General features: G+C 38.9%; 1 protein-coding gene across 3 annotated transcripts in view; it reads left to right on the top strand.

The window, feature by feature from the left end:
- The window catches only part of HCN1 (hyperpolarization activated cyclic nucleotide gated potassium channel 1), a 315,989-nt gene that overhangs the window by 266,662 nt on the left and 25,701 nt on the right, over nucleotides 1-23,626 (top strand). For all 3 annotated transcript variants that reach the window (XM_073343906.1, XM_073343905.1, XM_073343907.1), the window contains one exon: nucleotides 23,067-23,307. In XM_073343906.1, the coding sequence (XP_073200007.1) occupies nucleotides 23,067-23,307 (241 nt within the window). The remainder of the gene's footprint in view (nucleotides 1-23,066; nucleotides 23,308-23,626) is intronic.

The raw sequence follows: 23,626 nt of genomic DNA, 5'->3' as shown, positions 1-23,626 counted from the left end.
GGTTCAACAAGGACAAGTGCAGAGTCCAGCACTTAGGACGGAAGAATCCCATGCACTGCTACAGGGTGGGGACCGACTGGCTGAGTGGCAGTTTGCAGAAAAGGACCTGGGGATTACAGTGGATGAGAAGCTGGATATGAGTCAACAGTGTTCCCTTGTTGCCAAGAAGGCTAAAGGCTTTTTGGGCTGCATTAGTAGAAGCATTGCCAGCAGATCGAGGGAAGTGATTATTTCCCCTTTATTTGGCAGTGGTGAGGCCACATCTGGAGTATTGTGTCCAGTTTTGCACCCTCCCCCCCCCCCACTACAGAAAGGATGTGGACAAACTGGAGAGAGTCCAGCAGAGGGCAGCAAAAATTATTAGGGGGTTGGGGAACATGACTCATGAGGAGAGGCTGAGGGAACCTGGCTTATTTAGTCTGTAGAAGAGAAGAATGAGGAGGGATTTGATAGCAGCCTTCAACTACCTGAAGCGGGGTTCCATAGAGGATGGAGCTAGGCTGTTCTTAGTGCTGGAAGATGACAGAACAAGGAGGAGTGGTCTCAAGTTGCAGTGGGGGAGGTCTAGGTTGGACATTAGGAAAAACTATTTCCCTAGGAGGGTGGTGAAGCACTGGAATGGGTTACCTAGGGAGGTGGGGGAATCTCCATCCTTAGAGGTTTTTAAGTCCCAGCTTGACAAAGCCCTGGCTGGGATGATTTAGTTGGGGTTGGACTAGATGACCTCCTGAGGTCTCTTCCAAACGTAATCTTTTATGATTCTATGATCATGGTTTCATAAATGTGCATATACAAATAAAGTTGGGTGTCCAGCTTGAACAGGTGAAAACATGGCATCAGAATCACATCACATGTGTATGCATATACACAGATGCCTCTATATATAGTTATACAGGGTCAGTGAAAGAGATTATATACAGGATATAACAGTTTTATCATCAGAAATTTCGGGTTGTCATGTTACTCTTTAGTGTTGAAGCCATGAATGAATTATGAAAGTCATCTCAAACAAAATGCCGAAAAAGCATGTATACCATAATTCTATGTATTCTACAGATGCTACATAAAAATATTTTGTAACTTTAATAGACTTTTAAAATATGTTTGAGGGCTATTCTTCATTGCTGTCTGTAAAGTTTACTGAAATTGCCATCTGTACAAGGCTGAGTCATAAAAACCTCTAAAAAGTACCTTCAATAGATTTTCTTAATCTAAAAATGTTATTTTTTCTGTCTGGTTGCTTGAGTCCACAAGTATTGGGTCTCTTTGGGAAATGGAAAAACAAGTGCAACTTGCAGTGATTTGGTATTCCTTGGGGCCAAAATTCATCCCTGACATAAGAGTGCAAATCACTTTTGATATGTTTCGATATGTCTTCACTGTAGACTATCTTGTTATCCTCACTTGAGTTACTCCTCTCAAGTTAGCCTGGTTTGAGTGAGAGCAGCCACAATGTGAAAAAAAAAACTCATGATGATGTGTCCACACTGGTGTTGCACTCATTTGTGTGTGTCACTGACTTCTTGGTCTACATCCCATGATTCTGAGTGCTGGAGTAATCTAAGCGACTCTATGAATTCTTTCCCAGTGAATTTTGGGAGAACTTGTCTGTGCTCACTCAAGCTTTAGCCTATGACACCACTTGGGCCACCCAGCTCAAGTTTAAAGCACTATAACACTCAAGTTAAGGGTTTTGTGTTGGGGTGGGAGTTGAGTTAGAGGGAACACCCAAATTTTAACTTGAGTTAACTTTGTAGTGAAGACAAGTCATTGAAATCCCAGGTGCGTTGGAGATGGGAAGTTAAAAGAAAAGGCAGCCCATCATCTCCTGCCTATCATACACACCCTTCTTGCTCTTCCTACCAAAGCTCTTCTGCTTTATTGCCATGTAAATTACACTGAACTTTCACAATCCATGAATGCCAGATTGGTGCTAGTTACACTGATTTGCCCCTCATATCCATTTATATCTATTTCTGTCCCATTTACACTCAGCTTTTGATTATCCCAACCCCTTTTATCACCACTGATTTTGTCCCAGAAAGTTCCATGGGAATTCCTTCCACTTACTCTGAGTTCCATTCTTGAATGATTCCTTCCTAACTGGGTTTGCAGTAACTTTGTTGGCTGGGACAGCCTTTGGGTATAAGTAGGGCCCTACCAAATTCAAGGTCCATTTTGGTCAATTTCTTGGTTATAGGATTTTTAAAAGAACAAATTTAATGATTTCAGCTATTTAAATCTGAAATTTTATAGTGTTATAATTGTAGGGGTCCTGAACCAAAAGGGATGTGTGGGTGGGGGTGTCACAAGGTTATTGGTGGGGGAGGGGGTTGTGACACTGCTACCCTTACTTCTGTGCTGCTGCTGGCGGTGGCGCTGCCTTCAGATCTGAGCAGCTGGAGAGTGGTGGCTGCTGGCCAGGGAGCCCAGCTCTGAAGTCAGCAGCACAGAAGTAAGGAGGGCATGGTATGGTATTGCCACCCTTACTTCTGCGCTGTTGCCTGCAGAGCTGGCCTCTCAGTCAGCAGCCGCCACTCTCCAGCCACCCAGCTCTGAAGGCAGCAGCGCAGAAGTAAGCGTGGCATGGTATGGTGTTGCCATCCTTATTTCTGCACTGCTGTTGGCGAGGTGCTACCTTCAGAGCTGGGTGCCCAGCCAACAGCTGCTACTCTCTGGCCTCCCAGCTCTAAAGGCAGCACAGAAGTAAGGGTGGCAATACCGTGACCACCCTAAAATAATATTGGGACCCCACTGCAACTCCCTTTTGGGTCAGGACCCCCAAGTTGAGAAATGCTAGTCTCCCCCATGAAATCTGTATAGTATAGGGTAAAAGTACACAAAAGACCAGATTTCACAGGGGGACACCAGATTTCATGGTCCATGACGCGCTTTTCATGGCCGTGAATTTGGTAGGGCCTTTGATATAAATCTCTCACTGTCCTCCTCCTCAAAGTGTGGCAGCAACTGGCAGGACCACATAGGCTGGTTAAGTGTTGTAATATACTGTAGATATCTAACCAGCAGCAAATGTGTGAAGTCCAAAATTGAAAAATTACCTTATTCCAACAATACAGATATTGATATGTTCACAATATATATAATTAATTATCAATTTAACAACCTCATTGTGATTTCTTTGATGTAATTACTTTAAAAATATTTCAACATGAATCTTCTCATGATCATTTTAAATAATGTATTAATCTAATGTAAGCCCCAAATCAACAGCACAGTAATTGATCTCAATAAAAAGGTTACTTGTCTGATAAAATGTTGGGGAATGTAGATACAAAATGCTGGTTAAACCCATTAAACTAAATAAAGTGCGAGAGAGTCATCAGGAGTCAGTTATAGGAGGGTACATGCAATTTATATCTTGTACTTTGTGATCTATTATTGAAGCATCTGGAGAGTTGAATTAGAATAAATCACACCATTCAGAAGAGCTTTCTTAGAAAACAATGTTTGTTTCTTTCAGAGAATAACAGACATTGCAACAGCGGTGCTGTCCATCAGAGGAGTATTCCTCATCATTGCCTAATTCAGTTCAGCATCACACTTCCAAGTTCCTGTCAACTTCAAATAAAGTGAGAGACTATTCTCCCTGGCTGCTACTCAGAGTCTGATTAGTGCCATCAGTTTCTTTTATGTGGCTTTTACAGCTTCTGCTAAAAAGCCAGGAGACATTAATATATAATAGACTATGCTTACCACAGCATGACCATTCCTATAATATGTGAAACTACTATTGCACTTACAAATGTGGTAACTGAATTCCTGGGTGGCAGACATTAACTACATACTCTACATGTGCCTGCTGAGCAAGTTTCCTCTATGAGAACTGATTGATATGTTCTCTTTGAGCAGCATGCATGCTTTTTCTTGGATGGCAGTCTCTCTCTATGTAAGGGTTTTTTAAAAAATATAATTTTTAATTACCTTTATCCCTATCTTACAATATCTGGTACTATAGAGACCTCTTCATCGGATGCATGTAAGCCATCATAGAATATCAGGGTTGGAAGGGACCTCAGGAGGTCATCTAGTCCAACCCCCTGCTCAAAGCAGGACCGATCCCCAGGTATCAAATTATAGAATGTGGTTTTAATGCTATACTAGGTGCTGCAGAGGTGTGACATGACAAAGAGTTCCAGTATAAAGTGCTAACAGCATATGTCAGGAGTCTCTATTCACCCCCCTCCTCCCAAAGTTTATGGTTTTTGAAATCTAGAATTTTACTGTAGTCTGAGATTTTGCCTGTGATAAAGAAAAAAAGTAATTATCTGCCAAGCATAAGAGAGAGAGACTGTGGTGTAGAAAGACTGTGGTGTAGTAATGAACCTAATGTGGTTCTATGTTTCAGAACATGCATCCTCTTTTAATTCATGGAACTTAGATGCCTATTTGATTATGGAAAAATACAAGTTAAACCTGGACCACGAAGGCAGGCTGGAAATCCCTTTATACTACTACATCTTCTTGAAATTGGTAGAGTGCTTTTGGGGTCACTTGAAATAAAAAATGCTGGATAGAGTGAGCATACTTAAAACATTCAACCCAACAAGAAGATAGTGAATGTTTCTGGGTCTGGCAAAATCTTTTAAACTAGAATAAATGGGCTTGATCCAAAGCTTTTTTAACTCAATGAGAATCTTTCCATTGACTTCAGTCAGATTTTGATCAGGTCCTGTAAGTTTGTCCACTGTAAGTGCACATTGTTGTTGTTCACTACACGGAAGAGGTGACCATGATGGCATGCATTGATTGATATTGAAGAAAATGGATGTGCCTACTTGTGTGCACACAGATGCCCACTTTTGGTTTTGGTTTTGCCATAACTAGAAGTTATGGCAATTGTATATTCAAAATAGGCAAAAATTGCATATGCATTTTTCCATGCAAACTTTCAGCCTTCCTGTTTGAAAATATAGCCCTAAATAACTGCAGTGCCTGAATAGAGTAAGGAAACCAGGCAAGAAATGTCCTGACTATTCTTTTATAGATGAATTCTCCAGTTGATTCACTGGTGGTTTAAGAGGGTAAATCCTATTAATGCTAAGTAAGTTATCCAAGTTAATTTTCTCCACAGCAGAGCAAGAATAGATTTCTTATCATACATTTGTTTCTTTCCAGTGCCACTCTCATACAAAAAACAGTGCAGTATTCTACAGCAATAGCCTTAAATACAAAACTTTGCTATAAATTGGTATTTTGGACCGTTATTGAGAGACATTGCACAATAGTAATCATGGACTTACAAAAATATTTTGTCAAAATTCTATCACTTTCCGTTGAACTGGGTCTAATATAGCAATCCCTTATTCTTGTAGTTACTGATTCCTGAAAAGGTATGGGTCTTTTCTTCCATACCAAAACATAACCTCTGCATGAACATCTCCTTTGCTGGCAAGTCTTATATAAGAGATTAAAATGTAATAGGGGCAGGAGTGATGGTTGTTCTCTGTCCAAAATACGATCATCTCTCACTGCACCTTTATATCTTTTCAATATTTTTTTTCAGTATCTCTTCCAGTACCTCTACAGATAACTTACACATGGCCACATGAATGGAGGCAGTCACCTAACAAGATGGTGAATTGAATTGATTCACCATAAGAAGTATCTAGAACTATAGGAGGTTAGTGTTTTGGAGTTCTAATGGTTCGCAAGAATAACTCTACTATATGTCACTTCAAGACTAGACTAGTGCAATGAGAGGGACCATCTGAGAATAATAGAATGATAGAACTGGAAGGGACCTCGAGAGGCCATCTAATCCAGTCCCCTGCACTCATTGCAGGACTAAGTATTATCTAGACCATTCCTGACAGGTGTTTGTCTAACCTGCTCTTAAAAATCTCCAATGATGGAGATTCCACCTCCCTAGGCAATTTATTCCAGTGCTTAACCACCCTGACAGTTAGGAAGTTTTTCCTAATGTCCAACCTAAACCTCCCTTGCTGCAATTTAAGCTCATTGCTTCTTGTCCTAGCCTCAGAGGTTAAGAAAAACATTTTTTCTTCCTCCTCCTTGTAACAACCTTTTACATACTTGAAAACTGTTACCATGTCCCCTCTCAGTCTTCTCTTCTCCAAACTAAACAAACCCAATTTTTTCAATCTTCCCTCGTAGGTCATGTTTTCTAGACCTTTAATCATTTTTGTTGCTCTTCTTTGGACTCTTGCCAATTTGTCCACATCCTTCCTGAAATGTGGCACCCAGAACTGGCCACAATATTCCAGTGGAGGCCTAATCAGCACAGAGTAGAGCAGAAGAATTACTTCTCATGTCTTGCTTACAACACTCCTGCTAATACATCCCAGAGTTATGTTTGCTTTTTTTGCAAAAGCATTATACTGTTGACTCGTATTTAGCTTGTGATCCACTATGAACCCCAGATTCCTTTCCACAGTACTTCTTTGTAGGCAGTCATTTCACATTTTGTATGTGGGCAACTGATAGTTCCTTCCTAAATGGAGTACTTTGCATTTGTCCTTATTTACTTCAGACCATTTACTTCAGACCATTTTGCCAGTTTGTCCAGATCATTTTGAATTTTAAGCCTATCCTCCAAAGCACTTGCAACCCCTCCCCTTGGTATCATCTGCAAACTTTATAAGTGTACTCTCTATGCCATTATCTCAATCACTGATGAAGATATTGAACAGAACCGGACCCAGAACTGATCCCTGTGGGACCCCATTTGTTATGCCCTTCAGACATGACTCTGAACCACTGATAACTACTCTCTGGTAATGGTTTTCCAACCAGTTTCGCACCCACCTTATAGTAGCTCCATCTAGGTTGCATTTCCCTAGTTTGTTTATGAGAAGGTCATGCAAGACAGTATCAAAAGCTTTACTAAAGTCAAGATATACCACATCTACCGCGTCTCCCCTATCCACAAGGCTTGTTACCCTGTCAAAAAAAAAAAGCTATCAGATTGGTTTGACACAATTTGTTTTTGACAAATTCATGATGACTGTTACATATCACCTTATTATCTTCTAGATGTTTGCAAATTGATTGCTTAATAATTTGCTCTGTTATCTGTCCAGGTACAGAAGTTAAGTTAACTGCTCTATAATTCCTTGGGTTGTCCTTATTTCCATTTTTATAGACTGGCACTATATTTTCCCTTTTCCAGTCTTCTGGAATCTCTCTCATCTTCCACGACTTTTCAAAGATAATTGCTAATGGCTGAGATATCTCCTCAGTCAGTTCCTTGAATATTCTAGAATGCATTTCATCAGGCCCTGGTGATTTGAAGACATCTAATTTGTTCAAGTAATTTTTAACTTGTTCTTTCCCTATTTTAGCCTCTTCTGATCCTACCTCATTTTCACTGGCATTCACTATGTTAGATGTCCAATCACCACCAACCTTCTTGGTGAAAACCAAAACAAAGAAGTCATTAAGCACCTCTGCCATTTCCACATTTTTTGTGTTATTATTTTTCCCCACTCATTGAGTAACAGGCCTACTCTGTCCTTGGTCTTCCTCTTGCTTCTAATATATTTGTAGAATGTTTTCTTGTTATCCTTTATGTCTATAGCTAGCTTGATCTCATTTTGTGCCTTGGCCTTTATAATTTTGTCCCTACATACTTTGTTATTTGTTCATATTTATCCTTTGTAATTTGACCTAGTTTCCATTTTTATAGGTCTCTTTTTTGATGTTTAGATCATTGAAGATCTCCTGGTTAAGCCCGGGTGGTCTCTTCCCATACTTCCTATCTTTCCTACACAGTGGGATAGTTTGCTCTTGTGCCCTTAATGTCTCTTTGAAAAACTACCAACTGTCTTCTATTGTTTTTCCTCTTAGACTTGCTTCCCATGGGCTCTTACCTTACAACTCCCTGAGTTTTCTAATGTCTGCCTTCTTGAAATCCATTGTCTTTATTCTGCTGTTCTCCCTCCTAACATTCCTTAGAATCATGGATTCTATCATTTCATGATCACTTTCATCCAAGCTGCCTTCCACTTTCAAATTCTCAACCAGTTCCTCCTTATTTGTCAAAATCAAATTTAGAACAGCCTCACCCCTAGTAGCTGTCTCCACCTTCTGAAGTAAAAAAAATTCTTTCCAATACATTCCAAGAACTTATTGGATAATCTGTGCGCTGCTGTGTTATTTTCCCAACAGATGTCTGAGTAGTTGAAGTCCCCCATCACCACCAAGTCCTTTACTTTGGATGATTTTGTTAGTTGTTTAAAAAAAGCCTCATCCACCTCTTCTTCCTGGTTAGGTGGTCTGTAATAGACCCCTACCATGACATCACCCTTGTTTTTTACCCCTTTTATCCTTACCCAGAGACTTTCAACAAGTCTGTCTCCTATTTCCATCTCAACCTCAGTCCAAGTGTTTGCATTTTTAATACATAAGGCAACACCTCCTCCCTTTTCCCCCTACCTGTCCTTCCTGAGCAAGCTGTACCCTTCTATACCAATATTCCAGAAGGGGAAATGGTGCAGAATGTGGGTGCCTAATCATTAAGCTGGTCTTCACGTTGAGAGCACCTGGACATTGTGAATTGGGACCTAGTTTATCTGAGATTCCATTTTGCTCACATCTGTGATCAGTGGATGTGCTGAATCATAGCCCCCTGCTTTAAATATGAAGGGGCTGTTGGCAGGCAATTTTCCTGAACAAAAGGTCCTTGTTCTCCAGAGTTCATATTTGTTAACTTTCCATCCATACCATGAAGCTCATCTTCTCAGGCATTGGATAGTGGATGAGTTGTAGGATCTTCATGGTTAGATGATAGGATGTTATGATTATCATAGTGAGTAGAGTAAATACAATTTGAAGTTTTATGCACTGATCTTTATAAAATAATATTTTAGACCCCTACTTTAACTTATCTCTGATGACAGTAGAACAAGGTGCTGAAGTTCTACTTGTACAGTAGATAATGTGGAAATTTTCCACCAAGTATAAAAAGTCTCTCATCAATGGTTAGTAGAAGTAAAGCAGGTTGTGTTTTCTGGCATCTGTCACAAAATAAGGCCCTGCAGAGAGAGATGTTTTTAATATCATGCCTAACTGCATTAAAAAATGACAAACAAACCATGAAAGAATATAAAAGACTAAGACGTCTGCCTAGCTGTTGAGCAGAGCTTGGCTGATATAAAGTGTGCCTTGTCATTCTCTAACCCCAGACATGGTCTTATTATATTAATACTTATAGCTATGTGACAAACTTAGCATGTGAGAAAGAGGTTAATACCCTTCCTGAGCCACTATTTAAAGTTCATAGCTGGCCTATTTTTAGGCCACAGTTGGGGATGTTGGCTGAATATAGAAACAGATCATGTATCCTTGCAGAATATAGAACATTGTGATATTTCATTTGCAGAGAACATAATTAAGACTGTACATAGATTATATACTTTAGTTATACAAGCATACACCTTTATATGAATTATATTAGCTTCGTCTTACATTTAAGTGCAATTAATTGCAAATGTAGCTCTGATGTGACATATTATGTTTAAAATTCAATTTGTATTTATAAACTTAAAATATACGGACTTAGTGTATCAGAGCCCTTACACAAAACAATTGGCAGGTTATTCAAAGAAAGGGTGGTGAAATATACATCCTGTCTGATAACTACAGAGGTAGCCCATAAGCAACAGTGTAGTAGCTTCACTTGTCACTCTTAAAATATATCACTGATATGCATTATCTATGCCACCAACCTGCAGTTATAATATATTGTGTTACTCTGTACTGCAATGACAGTGCTTTCAAGTGATTTCCTGTGATATAAAATCAGTAGAGTTTAAATGTATTCGTAGAAATAAAGATTAAGATATAGCCTTGTTTAATATAATTTGAAACTTTCTGAATAAGTCATGGGACCATATTTCTTATGGAAATAATCCTCAGTCCATATTTAATTCATAAGGTAGGTAATGGGCACACAACTTAAAAGCTATTAACTGTTAAATAAATGTAATGCTTCAGGCCTGCAAATGAACAGAGGTTGTTTTTGCCTCACTTAAATACTCTTTTTAAAATGTCTTCCATATTGCACTGACCCCTTTCTTGGGGGTCACTGAGAGTGTCATGGTACACCAGTCCCATTCAGATATTTAGTATCCTTATAGTTACTGTACTAGGGTCCACAGGTTCTAGCATTTGGTTGGATACCAATATACACTAAGAGACATCTCTAGTACAATAAGGGGCTTCCCTTCTAGCTTGGCAGGAAAGAAAGGGTGCAAATACTAAAGTCTTAGTGGTTAATTATTGAGAACAAGTACAGTCCATTAATGGCTATTAGCCAGGATGGGTAAGGAATGGTGTCCCTAGTCTGTTTGTCAGAGGGTGGAGATGGATGGCAGGAGAGAGATCACTTGATCATTACCTCTTAGGTTCACTCCCTCTGGGGCACCTGGCATTGGCCACTGTTGGTAGACAGGATACTGGCCTGGATGGACCTTTGGTCTGAGCCAGTATGGCCATTCTTATGTTCTTATGTACAGCATAATTCCTAAATAAGCCCATAGGAGGTAGTCTAGTAAAATTATATAAGGCTCTCGCAGGGCTTCTTGGATCCACTATTAATATTGTCACTAAATTCCCACACTCTCTGGGATGTATCTCAATGAACCATTTCAAGTTTTGCTCCTTTAAGGTTGGCTTGCTACTGGCCATTTAAAGAGCCCCAAGAACTGATTCTACTCTAGTGCCCTGATTGTTTTAATTTCTCCAGGTTATTCTACTCCTGATAGTCTGTCTTCTCTTCTCCTCTCCCCCTTAATTGTTTCTTATCCAACATCCTTGGTCCTATACTGAGATTGTTCCTTCAGTCAGCTGTTTCTTCTTGTGCTCCCAAGAGTTGCTGAGTCTCCATACATCCTGTCCCCCTTGTGCATCTGTCTTGTCCCACAACTACCCATCCTCAGTAGCCACTCCTCAGCAGCGCCCTAGCCTGACACTTGTCTTTCCATTAGGCTACTCGAGGGCAGCTCATAGTCAGTTTTATCAGCTGTTCAAAGTTTCTCTTCAGGTCACAACTCATCAGGCTTCCTCTATCAGCTGACTGTCACTTTCTTGGATGACATCCCTCACACAGCTTGCAGTAAATTTGTGCTCCAAAATCTGTTTTGATTATTGTTCTAGCTCTGCATGCTGATGAAGATGGTTCATACTTTCAGGATTAACAAACGTGATATAGTGTTCCTGAGACTTCAGGAAACACTAATTGCGATAACAGCAATAGCTAGCTAAAGTTTGGGATAAGGGCTTCACCACACTCCTGCCACACAGTGGCTGACCACACTGCTTTGGTGCTATAGAACACTACTGACATTGTTAGCTAGACCACCTACCACCACCACCATCCCTAGCACTCAGGAGGACACTAGCTGATCCTGCTCCAGTGTCCTTCCTCAATAGCACAGCCAAGCAAGGCAAGTCAGAATTTTGTCCTAAGTGCCTTGCCCCAGGTCATATAGTAAACCAATGATAAAGATGGTAATAAAATCTATTTACAAATGCTCTTCTCTCCTTCCTGTTTGTCTTTCCCTTTAGATCCCTGTGAGATGTATAGAACCATGTTTTTATCTGAAAAAAAAATCCTAATTTGTAGTAAATAAGATTATCACTTGTTCTCTTTAAAAAGCAGAATTAATCTAAGTGTTTTTAAATGTCTGCTCCTACCCTGTTTTACCTAATGTTGGACTATGTTCACAGCATATCAATGCAGTAAGATGGTGCATTAAAAAAAAAAAATTCCTAACTTCATCTCTATTCATCATATTAAATTTGAACTTTATTGAATGGCTAAAAATCACATTAGATGCAAACAGAAATGTAACTATGATAACTAAACATAATTTGAATGTTGATATTTCAAAGCTCAGCTAACTATGATTTATCCAGTATAATCAGTTAGATTTAATTAAACCATTACATCACTTCATACAGAGAGATTATGGGCTTTTAAGTCATAATAGGAAAGAACTATTAACCTACCAATTAATGAGATAGCAGCATTCCTGAACCAAAAGTCCTTGGATAGTTTTTTTTTAAAATATCAATGCACACATCACCACTTATTTTTTTAAAAAACTAATTTTTACTCTTATTGTGTCTGCTGTACTATATATGTAGGATCCTGACAAAGTATGTCCCCTTCAGAGCCTTCTCATTTGCTGACTCATTTCATTTCACTAAATAGGACTGCAGCATGAAGATGATCTGAGGAAGAGGGCAAAGCAGAGAAGAAGAGGGAAGAGTGGGGAGGAGTACAAAGAGGCAGAGGAGGAAATAGGAGAGGAGAGGGCAGAGTGACTTTAATATCTTGGCACAGATCCTGTTCCTACTCCTTCGTAAGCTTTCCCTATAATTCATTTATTTATTTTAGTCTTTTCTTTCAGTCCCAGCCTATCTCACAATGGCATCCTAAACACAGATTCTTCCTCCTCACCCTTGACCCCCAGGTGATTTGTTTGCTTCTGCCCACTGCTGAGTCCTCTTTCCCTCCTATGTGAGGCAGCCCAGGTTGCTTAGCTGTGTGCGGAGCTGTCACCTGCTACTCTACCTCACTATTCCATATTGCCTTCTGACTCTGAGGCACTGCTGCTAGGATCCTGCCTTAACTTGGCTCTGATAACAGAGGAAAATACCAGGTTGAGGAAAGGAAGGAGAAAAGAAGTGGAGATGAGTTACTTCTCATGGATGCCACAATCCCACTACTCAATACAGAATTGTCCAAAGTCAACTCAAAAGGAGGAGAAAAGAGGAATGGGAGAGTAGAATAAAAGAGGAGGAATGGGAGCTACATCTATTAGAATTGCACAATACTGTGTGAAAATAACATTTATATTCTGATTTAAGTTTACTAAAACCAATAAATTCATCTACACCTGAAAAGTCAAACTTCAGTTTATTGTGTATTGTATCAATTACAAAGATGGACCCAAACAATAAACTTCCGATCAAGAACTGGGTTCAAAATTACCGAAAGTTTTGGGTTGTTCAGATCCAGTCGTGAAATCATGGCCCTTTTGAAATCAATGGCAGTTTTTCATTTACTTTGACTGGGCCAGGATTTCATCCCAGGGCTAGCATTTAAATACGTTTCCAGTGTGTCATTCAGATCCTGTATATAATCTAGTTGTAAATATGTTGGTCCCAGGATATTAGACACACAAGATGTCTCTCTCACCAACAGAAGTTGGTCCAGTAAAAGATATTACCTCACCCACCTTGTGATTCAGATTCCCCAAAGTCCAAGATGTTAATGTCTATGGTTTTGCTTCAAGCATATCATTAATCAGTTGAAGCTAGGAACCAGTGATATAATGTTGTTACAGATCTGTGCATGCACAAACAGGGCTTTGGTATGCTACTACTCAAAACTAATTATAGAAATGTAGAGCTGGAAGGGACCTTCAGAGGCCAGCATGTCCAGCACCCTGTGCTTAGGTGGGACCAAGTAAACCTAAACTATCCCTGACAGGTGTTTGACCAATCTTTTCTTTAAAACCTCCAATGATGGGGATTCCACAACCTCCCTTGGTAAACTATGCTTATAGTTAGAAATTTTCTCCTAATATCAGACCTAAATCTCTGTTGCTAGAGATTAAGCCAATGACTTCTTGTTTTACCAGCAGTAGGCATGGAGAATAGTTGATCACGGTCCTCTTTATAACAGCTTTTAACATATTTGAAGACTGTTCTCAGTTCCCCCCTCAGTTTCTTGTCTCAAGACTAAACTGGGCATAGTTTTTTTAGCTTCATAAGTTCAGTTTTCTAACTCATCATTTTTGTTGTTCTCCTCTGGATTTTCTCCAGTTTGGCCACATCCTTTTTAAGACATGGTGCCCAAAATTAGTTACAATACTCAGCTTCATCAATGCCAAGTAGAGCAGAATGATTTTCTCCCATGTCTTAAATATGACAGTCTTGTTAATACACTCCGGTATGATATTAGCCTTTTTGCAACTGGACCACATTGGCTTATGTTCCATTTTTGATCCACTATAGATCCTTTTCTGCAGTACTAATGTCCATCCAGTTATTCCCCGTTATGTATTTGTGTACTTGATTTTTCCTTCTTAAACATGTAGTACTTTGCACTTTACTGAATTTCAGCTTTTTTATTTCAGACCAATTATCCAATTTATCAAGGTCATTTTGAATTTTAACCCTGACCTCCAAAGTGCTAGCAACCCCTTCCAACTTGGTATCATCCATAAATTTTATAAGCATACTCTCCACCTCATTATCCAAGTTGTTAATGAAAATATTAAATAGTTCCAGACCCCTGAAGGACCCCACTAGATAGAGTTTGACAGTGAACTATTAATAACTACTCTTTGAGAACAGTTTTTCAACTACTTGTGTACACACCTTATAGTAATTTCATCTAGGCCATTTATCTGGTTTACTTATGAGAATGATTGCTTGATAATTTGACTAGTCTATAATTCCCTGGGTCTGCCCTTTTCCCCATTTTAAAAATAGGTACTACGTTTGCCCTTCTCCAGTCCTCTGGGACCTCTCCTGTCCTTCACGAGTTCTCAAAGATAATCACTAATGGTTCCGAGATTGCTTCAGCTAGTTCCTTAAGTGCCCTAGGGTGAATTTTGTCAGATCCCACCAATGTGAATATATCAAGCCTATCTAAATATTCTTTAACTCTTTCTTTCCATATTCTAGCTTGCATTCCTTCCCCCTAGTTGTTAATATTAATTGTGTTAGCTGGTCACAATTAACCTTTTTCATGAAGACTGAAGTAAAATAGCCATTAAATGCCTCAGCCTTTTTGGTGTTGTCCATTATTAGCTCTCTTTCTACTCTAAATAGTGGACCTACACTTTTTGTCATCTTTCTCTTGCCTGTGGAACCTCTTCTTATTGTCTTTATGTCCCTTGATAGGTGTAACTCATTTTGTGCTTTATTCTTTATGGTTTTGTCTCTAATAGTTTGCTTCTTCACAAAACAAATGTAGGGCTTAAAAATACAGTAAAGTACTGGAAGAAATGTTTGAAATAAGGACAGTAACCTAATTAACTAAACAATAGCTGCACCCTTGTATGAAGAAAAGGAGTACTTGTGGCACCTTAGAGACTAACCAGTTTATTTGAGCATAACCTTGTATGAAGAGTTTTATGGGAAAAGTCACTGGATATATAGACCACCTAATTTTAAAATGTCAGTTCAAATATTTATATGTTTGAAGTACTGAAATATCTCATATGTAGTCAAAACTAAAAGCCTCTATAAGTTTCATAACAAAATATGGGGGTCCTTTTGTGGTAAATGCCATCACTTGGAAAGTAAGCTGAGTCTTGCACAACCTACAAGATGTTTAGTAGATTAATAGATTATAAAACCAGAAGGGATCATTTATATGATCTTCTAGTCTGACCTATATAACACAGGCTATAGGACTTCGCTGAATTAATTCCCATTTGAACGAGAGGAAATCTTTTAGAATAACTTCCATTCTTGATTTAAAGATTGCCAGTGATGGTGAGACCACCATAACACTTGGTCAGTTGGTCCAATGGTTAATTACCCTCACTTTTAAAAATTTGTATATTATTTCTAGTCTGAATTTGTCTAGTTTCAACTTCCAGACATTGAATCTTGTTATACCTTTGTCTGCTAGATTGAAGAACTCTCTATTATAAAATTTTGGTTCCCCATGTAAATACTTGCACACTGTGATCAAGTCATCCCTTAACCTTCTCTCAGTTAAACAGATTGAGCTCTTGGAGTCTATCACTACAAAGCATGTTGTCAAATCCTTTAAATATTTTTGCATCTCTTGTCTGAATCTTCTATTTATTAACATCCTTCTTGAATTGTGGCCACCAGAACTGGTCACAGAATTCCAGTAATGGTCACACAAGAGCCAAATACAGAGGTATTATAGTCTTCCTGTACTCCTACTTGAGATTCCCTATTTATGCATCCAGGGATTGTATAATATTTTTTTGCATTGGTCTTCACTGCAGAGGATATGGGGCCTAAGCTATTCTTTTTAGGTGAAAAATCTGAGTAACGGTCCCAGACTGAGGTGTCAACAGAGGAGATTTTGGAATAAATTGGTAAATTAAATACGAATAAGACACCAGAACCAGATGGTATTCTCTCAAGTGTTCTGAAGAAACTCAAATATGAAACTGCAGAACTACTAACAGTGGTACATAACACATTGCTTAAATCAATTTCTGTACCAGATGACTGGAGGATAGCTAATGTAGCACCAATTTTTAAAAGAGGCTCCAGAGGCAATCCTGGCAATTACAGGCCAGTAAGCCTAACTTCAGAACTAGGCAAATTGGTTAAAGCTACAGTAAAGAAAATAATTATCAGACACATAGATGAATATGATTTGTTGGGGAAGAGTCAACATGGCTTTTATGAACATGCCTTACCAATGTACTAAAATTCTTTGAGGATGTCAACAAGAATGTGAACAAGGGTGATCCAGTGGATACAGTGTATTTGGACTTTCAGAAAGCTTTTGGCATGGTACCTCTCCAAAGGCTCTTAAACAAAGTAAGCAGTCATAGACTGAGAGGAAAGGTCTTCTCATGGATCAGTAACTCTTTAAAAGAGAAGAAACAAAGGATAGGAATAAATGTTCATTTTTCACAGTAGAGAGAGAGAAACAGTTGGGTCCCCAAGGATGTGTACTGGGACCTTTGCTCTTCAACATATTCATAAATGATCTGGAAAAGAGGGTAACCGATGAGGTGGCAAAATTTTCAGACAATACAACATTATGCAAGATAGGTAAGTCCAAAGCTGACTGTGAAAAGTTACAATGGGATCTGACAACATGGGATGACTGCACAACAAAATGGCAGATGAAATTCGATATTGATAAATGCAAATTAATGCACATTAGAAAAATACTCCCAATTATTCATATGCAATGATGGGGTCTAAATTAGCTTTTACCACTTAAGAAAAAGATTCTGGAGTCATCATGGATAGTTTGGCTATTCTTATGTTTGTTTCCTTTTGATTACATTATTCATATCTGTTTTGACTTCCTCTCTGTAACATTGGGCTGGTTATCTCACAGTCAGAAGGTTCCTTACAATATTTCCAGCACTTCTGTTCCGGATGATATTTTGATGATATTCAGGTTCTCCTCCCAGCTGGAAACCAAAGTTAAAAAGACATATTAGAACATTTCAGAACCTTTAAGAAGTTGCAGACTATACTCACTTATAAAAAGAAACTAAGGCTTTGTGGCTGGGTATCGACGTCTTTTTTCCTTCATTGCTGTCTTTCTAAATAGCACTAAAAAGTGCAACAGAAATACAATACAGGAGGCCCAATAATGTTCTCTCACAAAGGTCAAGCAAGGGAATTAAGCAGCAATGAGGGAAGTTGAATATTGTTTATCAGACTGACTTTACTGAAGATTTGGTTGAACCACATAACCTTAAAAGGATTACCCTGTCTGCAGTTGAACTTAATATAATGATAATTCCAGTGTATAAAAAATGTATACAAAGAGTTGAATAGAAAACAGCAATCATGTAGGAAAGGAAGGAAAAATATCCAGAAGGCCAGCATTTATATAGATTCCCAAGAATATATTGAGTTAATGCTACATCCCATGGGTTGCAGATACACAGTTACCTTATCTTAACGACTCTGCATTATCTTATGCATTTATGGAGGCTGACTTACACTAATGTAAGTTATAAATAACTGCAGTGAAGTCTATGGAATTATCCTAGTGTAAAACTGGTGTAGGTGAAATCAAATTGAGACCTGAGTGTTGTTAAAAGTGCTAATTACTCCAATATTGAAACAGTGGAAGAAGAATGTTAATATTACGCACTGAACTATTAAACCTAGCACCATGCCAGTTTTTCACCACAGATGACAGAGCAAAATAGTCAATACACTTTTAAAAAAAAGAGAGAGAGAGAGAGAGAGAGACAGACAGACAGATGACAATGTCATTGATCTAACAACTCAATGTGTAACTATATAGTTTTCAGGTATAACTAAAATATTTTTAAAGTGCAGCGTTAATGATTAATCACAAGATATCAGAGCAGTTTAAAAATATATTTAAGCTTCCAGAGTCCCTGGACATAATGTTCTGTAGGTTTTCCTGTAGTTGTCTCTTCTTACTTACAAAGAAAAATTGTTTTCTCAGTACTGCTCGTTTTGTGCTGATCTCTTCCTGGGATAATTTGCTTGCTCTGGAAGATGAATATTGACCATATTCTGTGCAGCCTACTCTGTCAAAAGACCGGGAAATTGAGGCAAAGATCACAAGTTATTTTTAGTTTCCTGAAACAGTTCTTCCTCCTTTTAAGCAGAAGCAGAGTTTAAGAAGAGTATAAATCAGAGGCTCTCTGAACTAAATACCACATTGTTTGGTTTAGCTACTCATGTCCTACAAGCCACAGCAAATGTAGACAAAGGGTGTGTGTCATCAGCAGTCTTTACTGGTGATGAATTTATGTTTTTCTTTCAGGTCATTGTTAGTGTACCCCACTAGAAAAACACCTGCCCCTGTCTTCTTAAGAAAGTTATCCATCCATTGAGCACTGGTGTAATCTCTCTCTAACCCCCAAATCACAACCAAGATACAAAGTCTGACCAGCTTCACGTGCTGGGCCCAAACAAACTGACAGCCCTTTGGAAAGGTCATCAATCATCTTCAGGCATATTGAAGTCATGCAGAACAAGAAGATCTGATGATTTCAATAAAGGTTGAACAAAACTGTCAGGGAATCCAAGGTGTAATAGGACAGCCTGTAAATCAGTGCTCATCCCATTTAAATCTTATCCTGAGAATCTCTCTGTGCTGATTTCCCTTTAACCACTTTATATATAAATATTTACTCCCTAAGAATTTGCTCATTAGTTGGGTAGTTTTTTGGTGTGGCGGGGAGGAGCAAGAAGCTCGATCCTGATGGTACTATATCATGTAGCACAGTCTGGGTCCTATCCTGAAGATCCTACTTGGGAAAAACTTCTCAGAGATTTTTCTCAAAAAGAAAAGGAGTACTTGTGGCACCTTAGAGACTAACCAGTTAGTCTCTAAGGTGCCACAAGTACTCCTTTTCTTTTTGCGAATACAGACTAACATGGCTGTTACTCTGAAACCAGAGATTTTTCTGTGTACAGAATTCAGGACTGAGTATTGTTCCTGCAGTTTGTTCTTGTTACCATTTCTTGACATACCAAGCTATTTCTTATAGTGCTTATAGTTACCTAAAACCCACATCCATAATCTTTACTCCTTTCTATTTGCCCAATTAATACAATATGTAATAAATGTAATATGATACACAAGAACTTCAGGTTACTGCATGACTTGTGATTAAGACCAACAAAAAATTCCACCTTGAAGATCTAAATATAAAAACATTTTATGGAAAAACAGAGCACTTAAAAATGTCATTTTGTTGCTCAGTCTTCATGCATTTCTCTCTCCTTTTCTGGTAATTTTCCACCTTCTCACATTTTAAATAAGGGAATTTTTTATTTTAGCTTAAGCTTGTATGGAAATAAAAACAAATAAAATGAATGCATTCACTAGAACAGTAATGGCTGAAATTACCACAGCAGTGGTTGTATAAATCAAAGCAGCCACAAGACAGCCTTACCTGATAAACTCTGTGTGTGTGTGTGTGTGTGTAGGTGTATATATAGCTTATACGTAGCAAGAGAGAGAAGTAGATAGAGAGATGAGTTCTCAAGAGGAAATATATATTTTCAAAGAAGGAGAAAGACTTATAATTATGGTTGGATGTATTTTCCAAGTAGACAGTGGTTTCCTCCCTTTTGGAGTTAGAAGCTCTGTATGTGGTGGATGAGCTCCCACTTGTATCCTTTTATGTCTTGCTCTGGAATTATTTCCATATTTCACTCCCCACCTCCATTCTCTCTTTCTCACCATCCCCTTTTCCTTGTCCTTCATTGTCCTTACATAGTGACATTCTCCTGAGTGAGTGTCCTAAGATGTCATAACTCTATCCCAAATGTAGGAGATTTAGAACAACGTTTCCTCAGCTCTCGTCCTCTAGCACTCTTACTCTACTTTCTCTACACTGATGACATCTTTATCATCTGGACCCATGGGAAGGAGGCCCTTGAGGAATTCCACCAGGATTTCAACCATTTCCACCCCACCATCAACCTCAGCCTGGACCGGTCCACACAAGAGATCCACTTCCTAGACAACATAGTGCAAATAAGCGATAGTCACATAAACACCGCCTTATACCAGAAACCTACTGACCGCTATACTTACCTACATGCCTCCAGCTTTCATCCAGACCACACCACACGATCCATTGTCTACAGCCAAGCTCTAAGATACAACCGCATTTGCTCCAATCCCTCAGATGGAGACAAACACCTACAGGATCTCTATCAAGTGTTCTTAAAACTACAGTACCCACCTGGGGAAGTGAAGAAACAGATTGACAGGGCCAGAAGGGTACCCAGAAGTCACCTACTATAGGACAGGCCCAATAAAGAAAGTAACAGAACGCCACTAGCCATCACCTACAGCCCCCAACTAAAACCTCTCCAGTGCATCATCAAGGATCTACAGTGTATCCTGAAGGACGATCCCTCACTCTCACTGACATTGGGAGATAGGCCAGTCTTCGCTTACAGACAGCCCCCCAACCTGAAGCAAATACTCACCAGCAACTACACACCACACAACAAAAACACTAACCCAGCAACCAATCCCTGCAACAAACCCCGTTGCCAACTCGGTCCGCATATCTATCCAAGGGGCACCATCATAGGACCTAACCACATGAGCCACACCATCAGGGGCTCTTTCACCTGCACATCTACCAATGTGATATATGCCATCATGTGCCAGCAATGCCCCTCTGCCATATACATTGGCCAAACTGGACAGTCTCTACGTAAAAGAATAAATGGATGCAAATCAGACATCAAGAATTGTAACATTCAAAAACCAGTAGGAGAACACTTCAACATCCCTGGACACTCAATAACAGACTTAAAAGTGGCAATTCTTTAACAAAAAAATTTCAAAAACAGACTCCAACGAGAAACTGCAGAACTGGAATTAATTACTGGACACCATCAAATTAGGCCTGAATAAAGACTGGGAGTGGATGGGTCACTACAAAAAGTAATTTTCCCTCACACCTTCTTGTCAGCTGTTGGAAATGGGCCACCTTGATTGCACTGGCCTTGTTAGCACTACAAAAGTAATTTTCTCTCCCTTGGTATTCACCCTTTCTTGTCAAGTGTTGAGAATAGGCACTTCCACCTTAATTGAATTGGCTCGTTATCACTGACCCTCCCCCCACTAGGTAAGGCAACTCCCATCTTTTCATGTGTTAGAATATATATTCTGCTTACTGTATTTTTCACCCCATGCATCTGATGAAGTGGGTTTTAGCCCACGAAAGCTTATGCCCAAATAAATTTGTTAGTCTCTAAGGTGCCACAAGGACTCCTCATTGTTTTTACATTTGCCCTGGGCTTCTTTTAGTGGGGAGTAAGAAATTGATGGGGATAATAACTTCCTACAACTGGGACACTTGTTTTGCCTTGTGCTCTTCTTCCAGTTTCTTTTTTTTTTTTTTTTTTCATTTTGAAGGATCCATTCTTTAGTTTGGATTTTCTCTCTTCCACTCTTGTGCCATACATGTGCTACACTTGTCAGCAAGTAACACAAATCTAGTAAAACCTAAGGCAATCTTTGTGATTGGTGCCATCTAGTGGGCACCCTTAAAATCTTCCTAGATGACTTTACCTCAGTATTTGCTGCATTACCGATACACCTCCTTGTACTTGCTGTAGTGAAGGCCTGGGATACACTGCTGTTACTGAAGTAACATTGAACTTTCTAAGGCAATTGGCATGATATAAATAGTACCACTGTTTGCATGTTTTTGTGTTTTTAATGCATTTGTGCATTTATGTACAGATGATCATATATAACGTTTTGTCATACTTTTAATACATTGGTTGCTAACTGTACCCAATGGGCTGTGTCCTGTTGGAATCCCTCTTCATGACCAATACCAATCAATCTCGTGAAATGTCCTTCAGTGTGATAGCTTGTAAACCCTGTGCATGGAACTGAATATATTGTCCAAGGGAGTTTTTCTAAGTAAGACAAATTAAGGTCTGCAAGAATTGTCTTGCAAATCACTTCCAGGAATGACACATATTTAAATTTAAAACAAGTAGCATATTTAATCTTGTAGTGTTCTCCTTTGGATGTAATGCCTGCCAATGGCCCTGATAATGGACATTGGTTTGCTACCTTGGACCCTTAAAACCTTTATGGAGTCCCAGGAAGTCAACAGGATACTATGTGGATGCAAAGGTCCACTTGTATGGATTCCTTTACAGGATTGCGGCCTATAATTCTATGATTAGTTACCATAAGTTCAGATCTGATGGTTCCTGATCCAGAGGCATCTTTCCATTGACTTCAATGGGCTTTGGAAGAAGTCCATAATGTGCATTTATGTTACCCCTAAAGCTGCTGCAGTTGTACAGATACCGTTGATACAAATGTCAAAAATAAAAGTTAAGATTTTCTGCTCGTATAACTTCACTCAAATTATTGGAGTTATGCCAGCAGAGAATTTGTTCCATCTTGTTTTGCAAGCTGTGCCCTTTTTACAGAGTTTTCAGTGGCTGTAATTCATATGTAGTGTCTGTTTGTCCATAATTTTTCTTAAAAGCCAAGGAGAATAAATAAGTTGCAAGGGGACCCATGAAGAACCTACCTTTTGCCTCAATAGAAATAGTGGTGTGGTTTCTTTTGTGGGGTGGGGAAGTATGAGGGGTTGTTTGGGTTTTCGTTAGTTTGGTTTGGGGTTTTTTTGTTTCATTTACCATTTTAGTAGCAACAGGAATGAAAATGACTAGAAATGAGCCACAAAATGAAAGACTTATGTCTAATAAGCACACACAAAATTTCTACTGAAAAAAGTCTTGTCTTATTGTGTACACTGTTTTTGTTTTTTTGTTTTTTACCTACCCACTCTAGGATGTCTATTTGCTGACTATTACTATCATTATGTTTCCCTCCCATTTAGGAGATAGTCAATTTCAACTGTCGCAAGCTGGTTGCCACAATGCCTCTTTTCGCTAACGCAGACCCCAATTTTGTGACAGCCATGCTGAGCAAGCTTCGGTTTGAGGTGTTCCAACCCGGTGATTATATTATCCGAGAAGGGGCTGTGGGTAAAAAGATGTATTTCATTCAACATGGGGTCGCTGGTGTCATCACTAAATCCAGTAAGGAGATGAAGCTGACAGATGGCTCTTACTTTGGAGGTAAGTAATAAGGAAATGTATGATAACATATGCGGTGAATGTGCTAGAACAAAACATGTTCAAATGTCAGATATATAGAGATATTAGAATGTGTCTGGTGAGCATTTGTTGCCTAGAGAATTCTGATGGCAGAGAATAGTGCTTTCAGTATTTTTGAATAATACATTTAGAGACTGCTTACCATTTCAGTGATAGGTTATCCTCTACAGCTAGTAGCTTTCTCAGGTATTTCCTAAAGTAATATTCTCAGTTAAACTGTCTGATTTCAGAGTGACATTGAATTAAGAGCACTCTTAGGTAATGTGCTGTATCTTACTAA

Source organism: Lepidochelys kempii, chromosome 5, assembly GCF_965140265.1.
Source record: "Lepidochelys kempii isolate rLepKem1 chromosome 5, rLepKem1.hap2, whole genome shotgun sequence".
Taxonomy (NCBI): Eukaryota; Metazoa; Chordata; order Testudines; family Cheloniidae; genus Lepidochelys; species Lepidochelys kempii.
This window is presented reverse-complemented; position numbering and strand designations above follow the sequence as displayed.